The 12,005-nt window shown below is 42.4% G+C and overlaps 1 protein-coding gene across 1 annotated transcript in view; it reads right to left on the bottom strand.

Moving 5' to 3' along the window:
- Nucleotides 1-803: 803 nt before the first annotated feature.
- The window catches only part of LOC147463987 (protein EXPORTIN 1A-like), a 55,668-nt gene continuing 44,466 nt past the window's right edge, over nucleotides 804-12,005 (bottom strand). The window contains exons 23-33 of the mRNA XM_086498011.1: nucleotides 6,104-6,193; nucleotides 5,934-6,019; nucleotides 5,717-5,797; nucleotides 5,453-5,635; nucleotides 5,188-5,254; nucleotides 4,995-5,105; nucleotides 4,798-4,905; nucleotides 2,464-2,601; nucleotides 2,250-2,390; nucleotides 2,021-2,125; nucleotides 804-1,940 (exon numbers count right to left, since the gene is read on the bottom strand). Coding sequence (XP_086354137.1) covers nucleotides 1,818-1,940; nucleotides 2,021-2,125; nucleotides 2,250-2,390; nucleotides 2,464-2,601; nucleotides 4,798-4,905; nucleotides 4,995-5,105; nucleotides 5,188-5,254; nucleotides 5,453-5,635; nucleotides 5,717-5,797; nucleotides 5,934-6,019; nucleotides 6,104-6,193 — 1,233 coding nt within the window. The 3' untranslated portion in view covers nucleotides 804-1,817. The remainder of the gene's footprint in view (nucleotides 1,941-2,020; nucleotides 2,126-2,249; nucleotides 2,391-2,463; nucleotides 2,602-4,797; nucleotides 4,906-4,994; nucleotides 5,106-5,187; nucleotides 5,255-5,452; nucleotides 5,636-5,716; nucleotides 5,798-5,933; nucleotides 6,020-6,103; nucleotides 6,194-12,005) is intronic.

Genomic DNA, 12,005 nt, shown 5'->3' on the forward strand with positions numbered 1-12,005 from the left:
AACACAGCCATTGAGTTCATCAGTTCAATTTTTTGAGAAGTCCAATGTCACTTCAAAATTATTCAAGCAATCCAACGAGGCACAGTGGTTCTCACCAATCGATTCAATTAGGCCGTTGTCCTCTATATTGTCAACGTATCAAGATGTAGGACTTATATGCAATGAGATTTTACCAACATAAAGACCAAGACCATCACATTGCCATCAACCTCCTCCATCGGTGCACATTTAGCAATAAATTAAGAAAATACAGAGGTCCCTCTGAAAAGGTGGAGGAGACTAAGCTGATAAGGAGGATAAGGACCTAGAGTTGCACACCATCATAGAGGGGAGGCTAGAAGGTGGAAGTTGAGCACAAGAAATGCGATAGATTTGATTTTTATCAGTCATAGACAGGCTTGAAAAAGACCTAACGACTAACTCAACTGGGTAGACAAATGGGTTTTTTTATATATATAATTTGGAAAATGATAGCGACTTCTCTTCTTTACAAGTTTTTTCTATTGAAATTCTTTTTTTTTAATATATAAAAAGACACATATCAAGAAACAAGCATTTAATAATGACGTTTCTGCATACTTCTATGCAAGGCACCCAATAAGAAGACCTTCATACACATTGGTAAGACTTGCACACCTTGGGCTCACGCACATTGTACAATAAAACAAACATTCTCAGCTCTAATGAAGGCATGCAAGGAAGCAAACATGGCTCCATGTAAGACCAGGGCAAAAGAATCGGATGAGGGTTTTTTGTTGATAATATCAAAGTCGGTAATTTGTTCACTTCAAAGACTACAGAAGTGAGCTTAAAAATTTTCCATATATCATGACAATCATCAATTAAAACCATACAAATGTCAAGGAGAGAAATTTCCATCTTACTAACAAAATTCCAACCTCTCCATTCAAGTTGAAGCGAAGTTACATGAGAGGGTGTGCCCCTGCAGAATGCAACTGGTTTATTTTTTAGGCCCTCCTAGAAAGAAAAAAGCAATGCTGCCAGCACAACTCCCGTTGGGAAACCTCATTTGTAAGTCACAAAATCCTGCAGCTTGCTAGATTCCTACTCAGCACCAAAAAATTTCCTATACCTGAAATGATTCCCCACTAGAAATAATATTGTACACGTCCAACCAGATGAGAGCACATGCACGTCCCACAATCGTGCATGATCATCCAACCCATAATGGCACGTCCAACTGTACATAACCTTTAATCATCACAATTGTAGTCTCCATCATTGCTGCTTGTATGCACCCTAGCCTCACTTGCTTCTACGCTTCCCACATTCACTTGGGGCGACACAAACCTTCCTGATAAATATCGGCAGTTGTTCCATCTGCTCTCAGGCACTTCGTGAACCAATATGGGAAAGCACCGATAATACAAAGAATTATAGGCCAGGAATAGACCCGGCCAGCCAAAACAGGTTTTGACGTATTGCATGGCTTCCAGTAGCCAAAGAAGATAGCCCTCTGTTTCCAGCCGTGAAAATTGATACCTCCTGTATTTCTCTTTAAGCTTTCCTAGGCCATTTAAAGTGGCAAGCTAGAGACCCAAAGTCAAAATTCATCTGACGAGGTTGTAAGAGCAATCCCTACTTCAACAACTGAAGACAGTGTAAGGCCCTCATCCAAAGGATATTTTACCAGGTTAAGAATCCTGAACCTTATCAGAAAGCTCTGTACTGTCCAGATGTATCACCAGTAGTTCAAAAAGCTCACTTGGAGAAGCCAACCATGAGGAGAAACTGAAGAGCAGGTTTGCTTCTGCAAAATTAGTACAAACCTGACCCAGTTGCAACCAAAGAAACCCTTAAGAATCACCCATTTCATCCTGTAGTTCATTTGGTGCAATTAATCCTGGGATGCTCAGCATTCTTTGCCTTTCTAGCTCTCGTTGAGCAGCAGCCTCTTCTGCATAGAGATCTTTGTTATCCTGTCAAGAAGAAGAGAAGAGGATTAGAGATCTTGGGAAGGGGAAGTAGTTGGGCCACAATCAATCAGATGATTTCTAACCTGGGCCGAAAACTCCTTTGATTGGATCAAAAAGTCCCGAATTCGAGTCTTGAAGCTACCAAGATCATGTCTTGTCTCAAATAGTCCATCAACAAAGGCTTTTACCTGCACATCCCCCGGTATTCGCATCAGCTTTCGCAATCAAGGGGTACATTGCCAGCAAAGAGCTTGCCCACGGAAAAAGAATGCCTTCACTTCAAAGCACAAAGCAAAAGCTTAACAAACAAACCTCCAAAGGTTTCAAATTAGGAAAAGAGGAGCTCAAGAGCTTAATTGTATAGTCATGCAAAAAGATTATGTTGTTCGGAAAAGCTGACAATCCTAAGGAGTTGACATCCCACAAAGGCTCTGTTAGCGCACCAGAATCGACCTGCGTAGAGACAATTTCTATTGTAAGACTCTGAGACAGCTTTGATGATGCAGGACAGTACACGAGCTGTTACCAAGCAAAACAAATGTTGCAATATAAGGACGTGCAGCTTGAACCCTGGCTTGTGGAACGTGTCGGTGAGGACCGCAAAAATTTCCTGTTCTATGGTAAGAAAATAGCTTTGATGAAATTGGTTGCAAAACTCTGAAACCTGCCAATCAAAAAGTCGAGTTTCAGAGCAATACAACAAGGGTTGGGTATACATGACGACAAATACAATAACTGGCTGCTACAAGTATGCTCTGAGCAACTGCCAAGAGCAAAAGTACTGTATAAAATTACCGATTTGAGGATCTTTTATTGGCACTGAGTATGAATGCATAGCAAACAGCTCATAAACTTTTTCAGAGTTAAATGACTAACTTGCAGTATTAGTTTTATTGTCAGACGATCGAGGGTTGGATATAAATGAAGGCAAATACAATAACTGCCTGATTACGAGGGGCAGCTCTGAGCGACTGCCAAGAGCGAAAAGTCCTTCATTAAGATTACTAATTTAAAGTCCAAATTCTTCAATTCCTATCTTTTATTCCCAGAAGTTGGCATTCAGCATGAAGGCATAGCAAAGAGCACATAAACTTGCACACCTGAAATAATGCAGGACTGCTTTTTCAGAGTCAACTGACTAACTTGCAGTATTAATTTTAATGTCAGATTATGGGTATACATGAAGACAAATACAATAACTGGCTGCTACAAGGAGTACACTCAGAGCAACTGCCAAGAAAGAAAGTACTCAACTAAGATGACTAATTTGAGGTAAAAGTTCTTCAATTCCAATTTTTTATTCCCAGAAGTCGGTGTTGAGCATGAAATCATAACAAAGAGCACAAAAACAAATAAAGGCAGGGCTGCTTTTCCAAAGTCGAATAACTAACTTGCAGTATTAATTTTATTGTTAGACGATCCATGGAAATACTCAATAGTCTAATGACTAACTTGCAGTATTCATTAATTGTCAAATGATCCACGGAAATATTAGCCAAAAGTCTCTTTATCAAGTTTATGAGCTGGAAAGAAAGTTATGATGGCAAATCCTCACAAATTAAATCAATCGTCATGGGCCACTCCACAGTCGCACCCACCAGCACTGCTCCTTCACAAGGAACTCCGTGTTCTACAATACCTTTTTCTATACCTTTAGTATACCACATTCGAGATATCCTTCATTGCTGCCACAGCTCACTTAAAAGGAAGTACATATATTATTAGCCAGAGTCAAGGTTCATGTGCGGGAAAAAAAGTTATGATGGCAGATCCACAAAATCAAATCGATTGCTGTGGGCCACTCGACAGTAACACGAAAATATCCTACCAGCACTTCTAAGTTGGCACACTCCTTCACAAGGACCTCAGTGTTCTACAATACCTTTCTTTATACCTTTCAGTATACAATGGAGATGCCCTTAGTTGCTGCAACAGCTCAGTTGAAGGAAATACATAGATTATTGCATGACAACCTTCAAGGTCTGGAAAACATAAGCCTACAAACTAGAAGATCTGCATGGACTCCACTGCTTTGCTGTATCATTGCTCATTCTTCCAAAACATTGGCCCATGACAAATCGAATGCTGTTACCAATGTGTATTTCTCTCTCTTGCTTCAGCGACCACTCAAGCCACGTTCCCCTCTCTTTCTGTGCAACCCTGAAAGAACCCCCAGGCTGTGGTCCTTACTCATGCCAGTCTCCACACAGTCACGATTCCTTTGTTAAAAAGGAGAGCATGCACAGTTTATGCTTTGGAGGATTAAGACGAGGTATCCAGAGAAATACAGTATGGCCATGCACTAGCAAGGTTATCCAAAGGGTCAAAATGGCTCTGCGCTAAAACCATTATCCATATCCATAGCATTACATTATCAAGTTCTTCTTTGATCAGAAACGGTTCTTATTGTGGATTTAAAACAACAATGAGCAGACATGTGGCTGTTGTTGAGGCTAAAAACCCAGGTAATCTAAGGAAGACCAGCCCGAGCTTAACTAGGCAGTCTCACAGGAGGTTCAGACTCTTTGAACTGCAAAGATCATCTACCTGCTCTAACATGAGTTCACACACTTGCCATTTCTAATTGCAAGCTCAGTGATAGGGCTCAAGTTCCTTCGCAAGCACCTCTTTCCCACATTGGGCTGGCCATTCACGATTTTACTGAACCACTCCAGACCGTACCTATGTGTTCTCACCGTGGCATCCAAAACATAAGAAGTCAGAAACCAATCCAAACAAATTCACTGGTTGTAGGGATAAATGAAATAAAAAGAGCATATAAATAGAACCTATACTATATGTGCCCAAAGGACAAAAGACAAAATAGCCCAAGCTGTTGCCGAGGACAATACTACTTTACCTGAAAGTTTGTCAGCATCTCAAGGAGAAGGTTCAATCCTGTCTCCGCCACATTTCGCTCCGTATGGCGAAAGGCCCAAATTATAGAGTCCATAACAAGTTTTAGTTGCTAGAATATAAAACGGAAGACTGTGAGCTTAGTTAGCTGTAGCTTCTAATCCTCTGAAATAAATAAAGCATAAAATCTGAATAGCTTACCTGACCAGAAAGTTTGAAAAGAGCTCGAAAACAGTGACTGGCTATTGCTCTCAGCAAAGAAAAAAACTTTAACCTATGTTCTGGGTAATCTTCAAAATTCTTGGTGATCATCTGTTGCAGAACAAAATAAAACTGTTCCGTTACGACGAGGAAGAGGACCAAGCTTTATCACAACCAAACATGAAGATTTTACCTCCAAAGTGCAGGCAAAAACAGCATCAAAAATGTGAGGCACATCATCAATCACTGCACTTTTAAGCCTACAATTAAGAGAAGGAAGAAAAGGGTAAAATCCATCTCTGTGATATCATCAAAAAGGGAGTTAAGACCCAAAATCACTGCAGATGCTTCATCCAAGCAATGAATTCAATCCCTTCCTAAACTCCTAAAACCATTACAGACAATACAGAAGTAAAAGATGTGTACGCACAACTGAAGCTAGAGAGCTAGATCCTTACTTATTGATGATAGTAGCATACAACGACAAAACCTCCGATTCTCTAGCATCAGAAACATTTCGTGTATAGTCTGCGAGGATAGGTTCCATCATTGCAGGTACGAACTGTTTTGCAATCAACTCTTGGTCCTCTGATTTGTCTACGAAGGTCTCAATCAGCTTCAATGTTTCTTTCTTCACTGACCTGAGTGCATTACAGAGACAACTCATATCACAAACACTGAACAAAATTCGCACTATAAAACTTATGAAAAAGAAAATCCACCTCAGTAGTTTAACAAAAGAAGTTCTCGATGCAAAAGGACCACCCGAAGCTATGTTACTTGATATAAGCTCACTGTACATTCTGCAAGAGGATGACAAAGTAGCTCCAAATTACACAATCTCAAACTGCTAAAGTTTGTTGCCCAAAAACAAAGCCTCCCTTGGATCAAATTATTTGCTTACGAAAGGAACTGAAAACACCTTGGAAAAGTGACTACCTGTACACATTAAGCATGTCAAGGTATATGAGGGAGATCTGGGAAAGGAAGGGTTGCCCAAGTGAGCTTGCAACACTAGTATTTGTCTACAAACAACAAAGAAGGGTCGACAGTAAGTCAAAACGCAAATAAACAGTAAATCTAAAATCAAGTAAACGAAGCTCCAATACCTGTAAAATATTAAGAACAGTCCTGATAACCTCATGATCTTTTAGGTAATCTACGCTCTGCCTAGCTTGTCCAATTATTTCTGTCCAACGCTGATAGGAAGTATCCAAAAAATCTCAGCCATAATGATCACCACAAAAATGTAAGTCTACAATAGTAGAGCAATTGTCCTGCCTTTTAAAAACAAGAAAATAACAAAACAATAATCAACTCAGGGATTACTAAAAATTTCAAATGAGGATACATTCCTCCAGTGTAAAAATTTTCTGCTGCTGAATCAGTTCAGCACACACCCGTAATCTCAAATTTCTTCAAAATTCTAAATAAAAATGCTCGAGAGCGACCAGTCATCACAGCAGATCTCAGATCCCATCCACACCAGAGGTACGCTGATTGATCGAGCCATTGAGCTAGGCAGATCCAGGCACCCACGACCACGGGGGCCGTACATCATCGACGGAGGTGGCAGCAGAGGATCCAGATCATCCTAGCGCAACATGTGAGACGACCAGTCAGAGTATTGACCATGGAGGATATTGATGAGATTCAGCAGTGACCGATGAGGGATCTCATATAAGCTTGACCTACCTACCTCTATCTCAATTGTATCACTAGTGATATGTATCCATCTTTGTTTTAGCTTTGTATCAGCTCACCCGTTATATCAATCATCACCCCATCAAATTGTAACTTTTTGGACTCATAGGCGACGTTAAAACTCTCTTCTTCTCGGGTGTGTGTGTGGGTTTGTGTGTGTGTGTGCTAATAAGAAGAGGAAAATGGTATAACCTTTAACCAAATGTGGTAGATTGGTTATGCCATTTCCCTCTTGAACAACAAGTCTGGAGTTCAACTCTCCTCGTCGGTTAAGGTCTCTTGGGATAGTTTCCTACGACGTTCTTCTCGGGTGTGTGTGTGTGTGTGTGTGTTGTGTGTGTGTGTGTGTGTGTGTGTGTGTATGTGTGTGTGTGACGCTAATAAAAAGAGGAAAATGGTATAACCTTTCTACCAAGTGTGGTAGATTGGTTATGCCATTCCCCTCTTGAATAACAGGCCTTGAGTTCAACTCTCCTCGTCGGAAAGATCTTTAAGGTCTCTTGGGATAGTTTCCTACGACGTTAAAACTCTCTTCTTCTCGATTGTGTGTGAATGTGTGTGTGTGCGCGCTAATAAAAAAATGAAAATGGTATAACATTTCTACCAAGTCTGGTAGATTGGTTATGTCATTTCCCTCTTGAATAACAGGTCTTGAGTTCAACTCTCCTCATCGGATAGATCTTTAAGGTCTCTTGGGATAGTTTCCTATGCCACCCCTTCCCGACCCCCCCGACCCATGCCCACACACATGTGCTTCTTTCATCGCTGAGATAGTGAAGAAGGCCATTGATAGGATGAGGACTCAGAGAGCATATGATCATGATTTTAGTGGCTGAGCATTTTATACATGCCAGGGACCTACTCGCAAAGCTTCTAGTGGCTGCGATGGTGAAGAAGGCCATTGATAGGATGAGATCTGGGAGAGCATATGATCATGATGTCTTAGTGGCTGAGCATTTTATACATGCCAAGGACCTACTCGCAAAGCCTCTAGCAGTTATGTTCAATCGTGCCATGTGTGAGGGTTTGCCTGATACTTGGAGCTTATCTACTATCGTACATATCTTCAAGTCAAGAGACACTATGGAGCTTGGAAATTATCGCGCTATCATGATTGGACACACACTTGCACGATTGTACGCATCCATTCTTGAGCAGCAGCTAGGTAGATGGGGCATGGGCAGAGAGAGGGTATACGCGCAACAGGGCAGGTAGGGTTTAGGAGGGGTTTTTCTACTCTTGACCACATCCTGACGCTCAAAGCCATTATTGAGGAGGGCAAATGTAACAGACTTGGACACTCCAAGTCAAGAATCTACCGCGACAGCACCAAATAACCACTTCAAATCAGTTCACAGTTCACAATTGATTCAACACTGGCCCGGCGGAGTTCCGTGCCTAGAGATATAGGCCCCAAAGACTGGCGCCCCTTTCGGTCTTTCTTTTTGTATTAATCTAAGTTCAAAGTACAAGAGTGCGGGCAAGCGCTCACACTCAGACTCTGCGTCCAGATGCTCTAAGTTGTGAGAGACATGCTCACATATTTAACGGTACAAGGGATGCCAAAAGCTGAAAATCAAAAGTCAGGGCTGTATATTACCAGTACAAAATAATCCTAGCGGATGCCAAAATAGCCTATCGCGTGGGGTGTACAAGCTCAATGTAAGGAGGAGAGCCACTATAGTGACTACTCGACTAGAACAATCTCATGGTGGTCGGTGTGAGGAGTGGAGGAGAAACCACTGTGGAGGGGCATAATGCCAAGTAATCTGACCACCTGTCAGTGTGAAGAAGAGTGGGGATCTTGCCCTACGCCGAAGGAAGGCAAATCGACGAGCCTCGGCTGCTCTAGATGTACCGGAGGACGAATCCCACTGCCAAATCAGGGTCTGAATGGTGTCCAGCCAAATGGCGATGAGGATATCCTGAAGGAGCTGTGGAGCCGCACTGAGAATGTGAAGACAACGAGCTCTCCAAATATTCCATAGTGTAATACTAGTGATGACTAAGAAAACTGCATCACGTGTCTGAGTATCCCCCTCCCACGCAATCTGTGGTAGCATAGCCGATAGCCAGTCGCAGACTGAGCGAGGTAAGCTGAAGGCTGGATCTGGCTGAGCCCTCGTTGAAAAGATGCGGGCCGGGCATCGGCATCAACCATGAGACAGATCCACAAGTAAGAAATCCATGTTGAACACCTGCTCTGCTGAGTAGAGAGCAAACTGCAAGCCACACTACATGGGAAGCTGAGCATGACCAAAGACAATGGGCAGGTGACTCAAGTTGGCGCAAAGGGCAGCGAGTACATAACGGATCATGACCCATAGTAGCTAGCCAGGTCCCAACTGGTAGTCCCGCATGAGCAATCATCCACATGAAAAAGGAAATACGACGAGCAACATGTAAATCCCAGATCGCGAACCAAAACTGCTGCAGATAGGCATGGGAGAGGCCTGAACGTAACCAGAAACGCATACGAGTGGGCTGTTGTGGTTGCTGCGCATCAATGCTAATCTTCCAATCCTGACAGTGTACTCAAAGAAGGATAAAGGTGCACCTGTGGGGTCTCTCTCTCTCTCTCTCTCTCTCTCTCTCTCTCTCTCTCTCTCTCTCTCTCTCTCTCTCTCTCTCTCTAAAATTAAGCAAAGAGGCTTTTCTCTCTCTCTTGCTAAAATAAAGCAAAGAGGCAAAATAAAGCAAAGAGGTCTTTTAGGGTTAGGGTTTCTGATTTTAGGGTTAGGGTTTCAACAGAATTAGGATTTCTAATTTTAGGGTTAGGGTTTCAACAAAATTAGGGTTTTTGATTTTAGAGTAGGGTTTCAACGAAATTAGGGTTTCTGATTTTAGGGTTAGGGTTTCAACAGAATTAGGGTTTCGGGCAACCACGTCATCACTTTGTGACATACCCCCCTCTTGAAAGCATTGTAATCGCCCTCGATTACGCCTGCAAAACAAACAGAGGCCATATACCGTCGTAGCAGACACTTACTGTTAGTATCTACGTACTAGGAATACACATCTAGCACATGTACCAATCGACAGTCACATCACACGACATCACTCAACATCACAAGACATCACATGACATTCAACGTTCATTCGGATCTTAGACCATGATTTATCGACAATGTAGCTAGCAATCGCATCTAGATCCATTCGGGACCTCGTAGATGCCCGATTGACTAACCCCCTATTGCAACCATGTCTATTCGAGATCATTCAAACCGTAATGCTGCACTCATTTCGTCTATCAGTTCCTGCACTTAAAAACAAGTCAAGAACAAGTCAGTTTCATATTTTCCGGAATTCCATTTCATGAAGTCATCCAGCAGAATACTGTCAGCTCTCAGTATCCCTGAAGCTCAAAGAGACATCAATGACTCTAGTATTCAGAAATCGAGGCATCTGTTGACAAAGGAGCGGAGTAACTCCCCTCTTGTGCAAACCCACTACACCAGATCTCCAGCCAAGCTGAATTCTGGGTTCCATTTGGAATACACTATGCTAAACCAAAAGCTTCAAGGTAAAGATTCACATTCCGAGGAATATCTGCTAGGTCTTCCTCCTCCATTCGCTTCGCATCCAATGCGAAGTAGGTCTTGAATTTAACCAAGAACCGTCAGTTCGATTTACCTTCTTTCTTTCTTTCTGTGCCAATTTCTGTTTTGGAACGAGTAGCTGCTCGTTTTCGTCCAATTCGGGTTGCACCTCTGGCTTCCCATCATCGGGCACATCACCTTCAAAAAGCTTCAAGAGACTCACATTAAAAAAAAAAACATTGTGAATTCTCCAAGTATTCTGGCAGCTTCAGTCCTAAGGAGATATCGTTTATCTTTTCGGAAAATCTGGAAAGGTCTACACTATCTCATGCTAAGCTTGCAAAGAAGCCGCTCCTTTCCCTTTTTTTCTTTCTCGGGCGTGCCTCCCCATAATGTAAGAGCACCCAATCATTCTTCTTGAATTTCAAATCGCGACAATGGCGATCTGCTGCCTTTTTCTGTCTTTCCTGAAATTTATGCAAAGCCTTTCGGACCAAGTCCCTCGTGAACTCGTCTGCTTCAAAGAAATATCTTTTCTTTCGCCCTAAGGATGGGTAGAACCTTCGTAGCAAATTCAAAAATCTCAAATGGCATCTTCCCCATCAAAGAGTCAAACGTGTTTCACTGAATTAGCAATCTCTGATTGCCAGTCAGTCTGCAGGTGGAACGAGAACTGCAACCGCGTGCCTATGTTCTCCCAAATAGCCGTTCAAAACAAACTCATGAACCTGGCATCCTGTCAGAATCAATCGTCTCAGGCATGCCATGTAATCTGAAGACCTAGGCAATAAACAATCGTGCCCACGCTGTGTTCTCCGGAGATGAAATCCATTGCAATACTTTCCCACGACGGGTGGGTATGGGTCAAAGGCTGTAACAATCCCTGTGCTTTATGCCTGTCAAACTTGACCTTCGGGCATACCAAGCAACTGCGCACAAACTCGTCTACGTCCTTCTTGAGTCTTGGGCAAAAGAAGTATTTCTCTACCCCTTTCAAGGTGGTAGCAATGTCGCGGTGACCCGTAAACGGTGGACACTGACATTCGGTCATAACCTTTTCCCTTAACGGTTGTGTAACGCACAACATGGTTTTCTTCATCAAGTAGCCATCCCAAATGGAATAATCTGCTACTATCTCCCCTTTCTGTATTCAATTGAATACATCTGCAAAATCTGTTTTGTGGCATACTGACCGACCATATCCTCGAAGTTCCTATGATATATCGCGGAAAATAGCCAGAACCAATGGCTTTCGGGGTAAAGTATCTGCCACCAATTACTTATGTCCCTAAACATGGACAATCCGGAAGTAAACCGTGACAAGATGTTTGCCCACCGCATCTGCTTTTTCCGATAACTGCTTCCATGACAAGTAGCGTAAACTCCCATCATTTGTAAAAACCGTAAAATCAGCTTCGAGTAGGTAATGTCGCCACTGGAAAAAAAACATGGATGACCGCCAAAAGCTCTCTCTCACATATCTATATTGTAAATTTCGGCCTTGAAAACAATAGGCTCTCATAGGCAATGACATTGGCCTTCTTGCATTAAGACCGCATCCAGACTACGACCACAAGTATCACAATATACTTCAAATGACTTCTGCAAGTCCGGCAAAGTCAAAACTGGTCCCGTAGTCAATTTCTCTTACAATGTCTGAAAGGCAGTCACCTCTGTGGGTCCCCACGAGAAAGGGACTCCTTTTGGTGTCAAGATATGCAAAGGGGAAGCAACCTCTGCAAACTTTCGAATGAACCGCCTGTAGTAC

This window comes from Adiantum capillus-veneris, chromosome 2, assembly GCF_014529385.1.
Source record: "Adiantum capillus-veneris isolate H3 chromosome 2, ASM1452938v2, whole genome shotgun sequence".
Lineage (NCBI taxonomy): Eukaryota > Viridiplantae > Streptophyta > Polypodiopsida > Polypodiales > Pteridaceae > Adiantum > Adiantum capillus-veneris.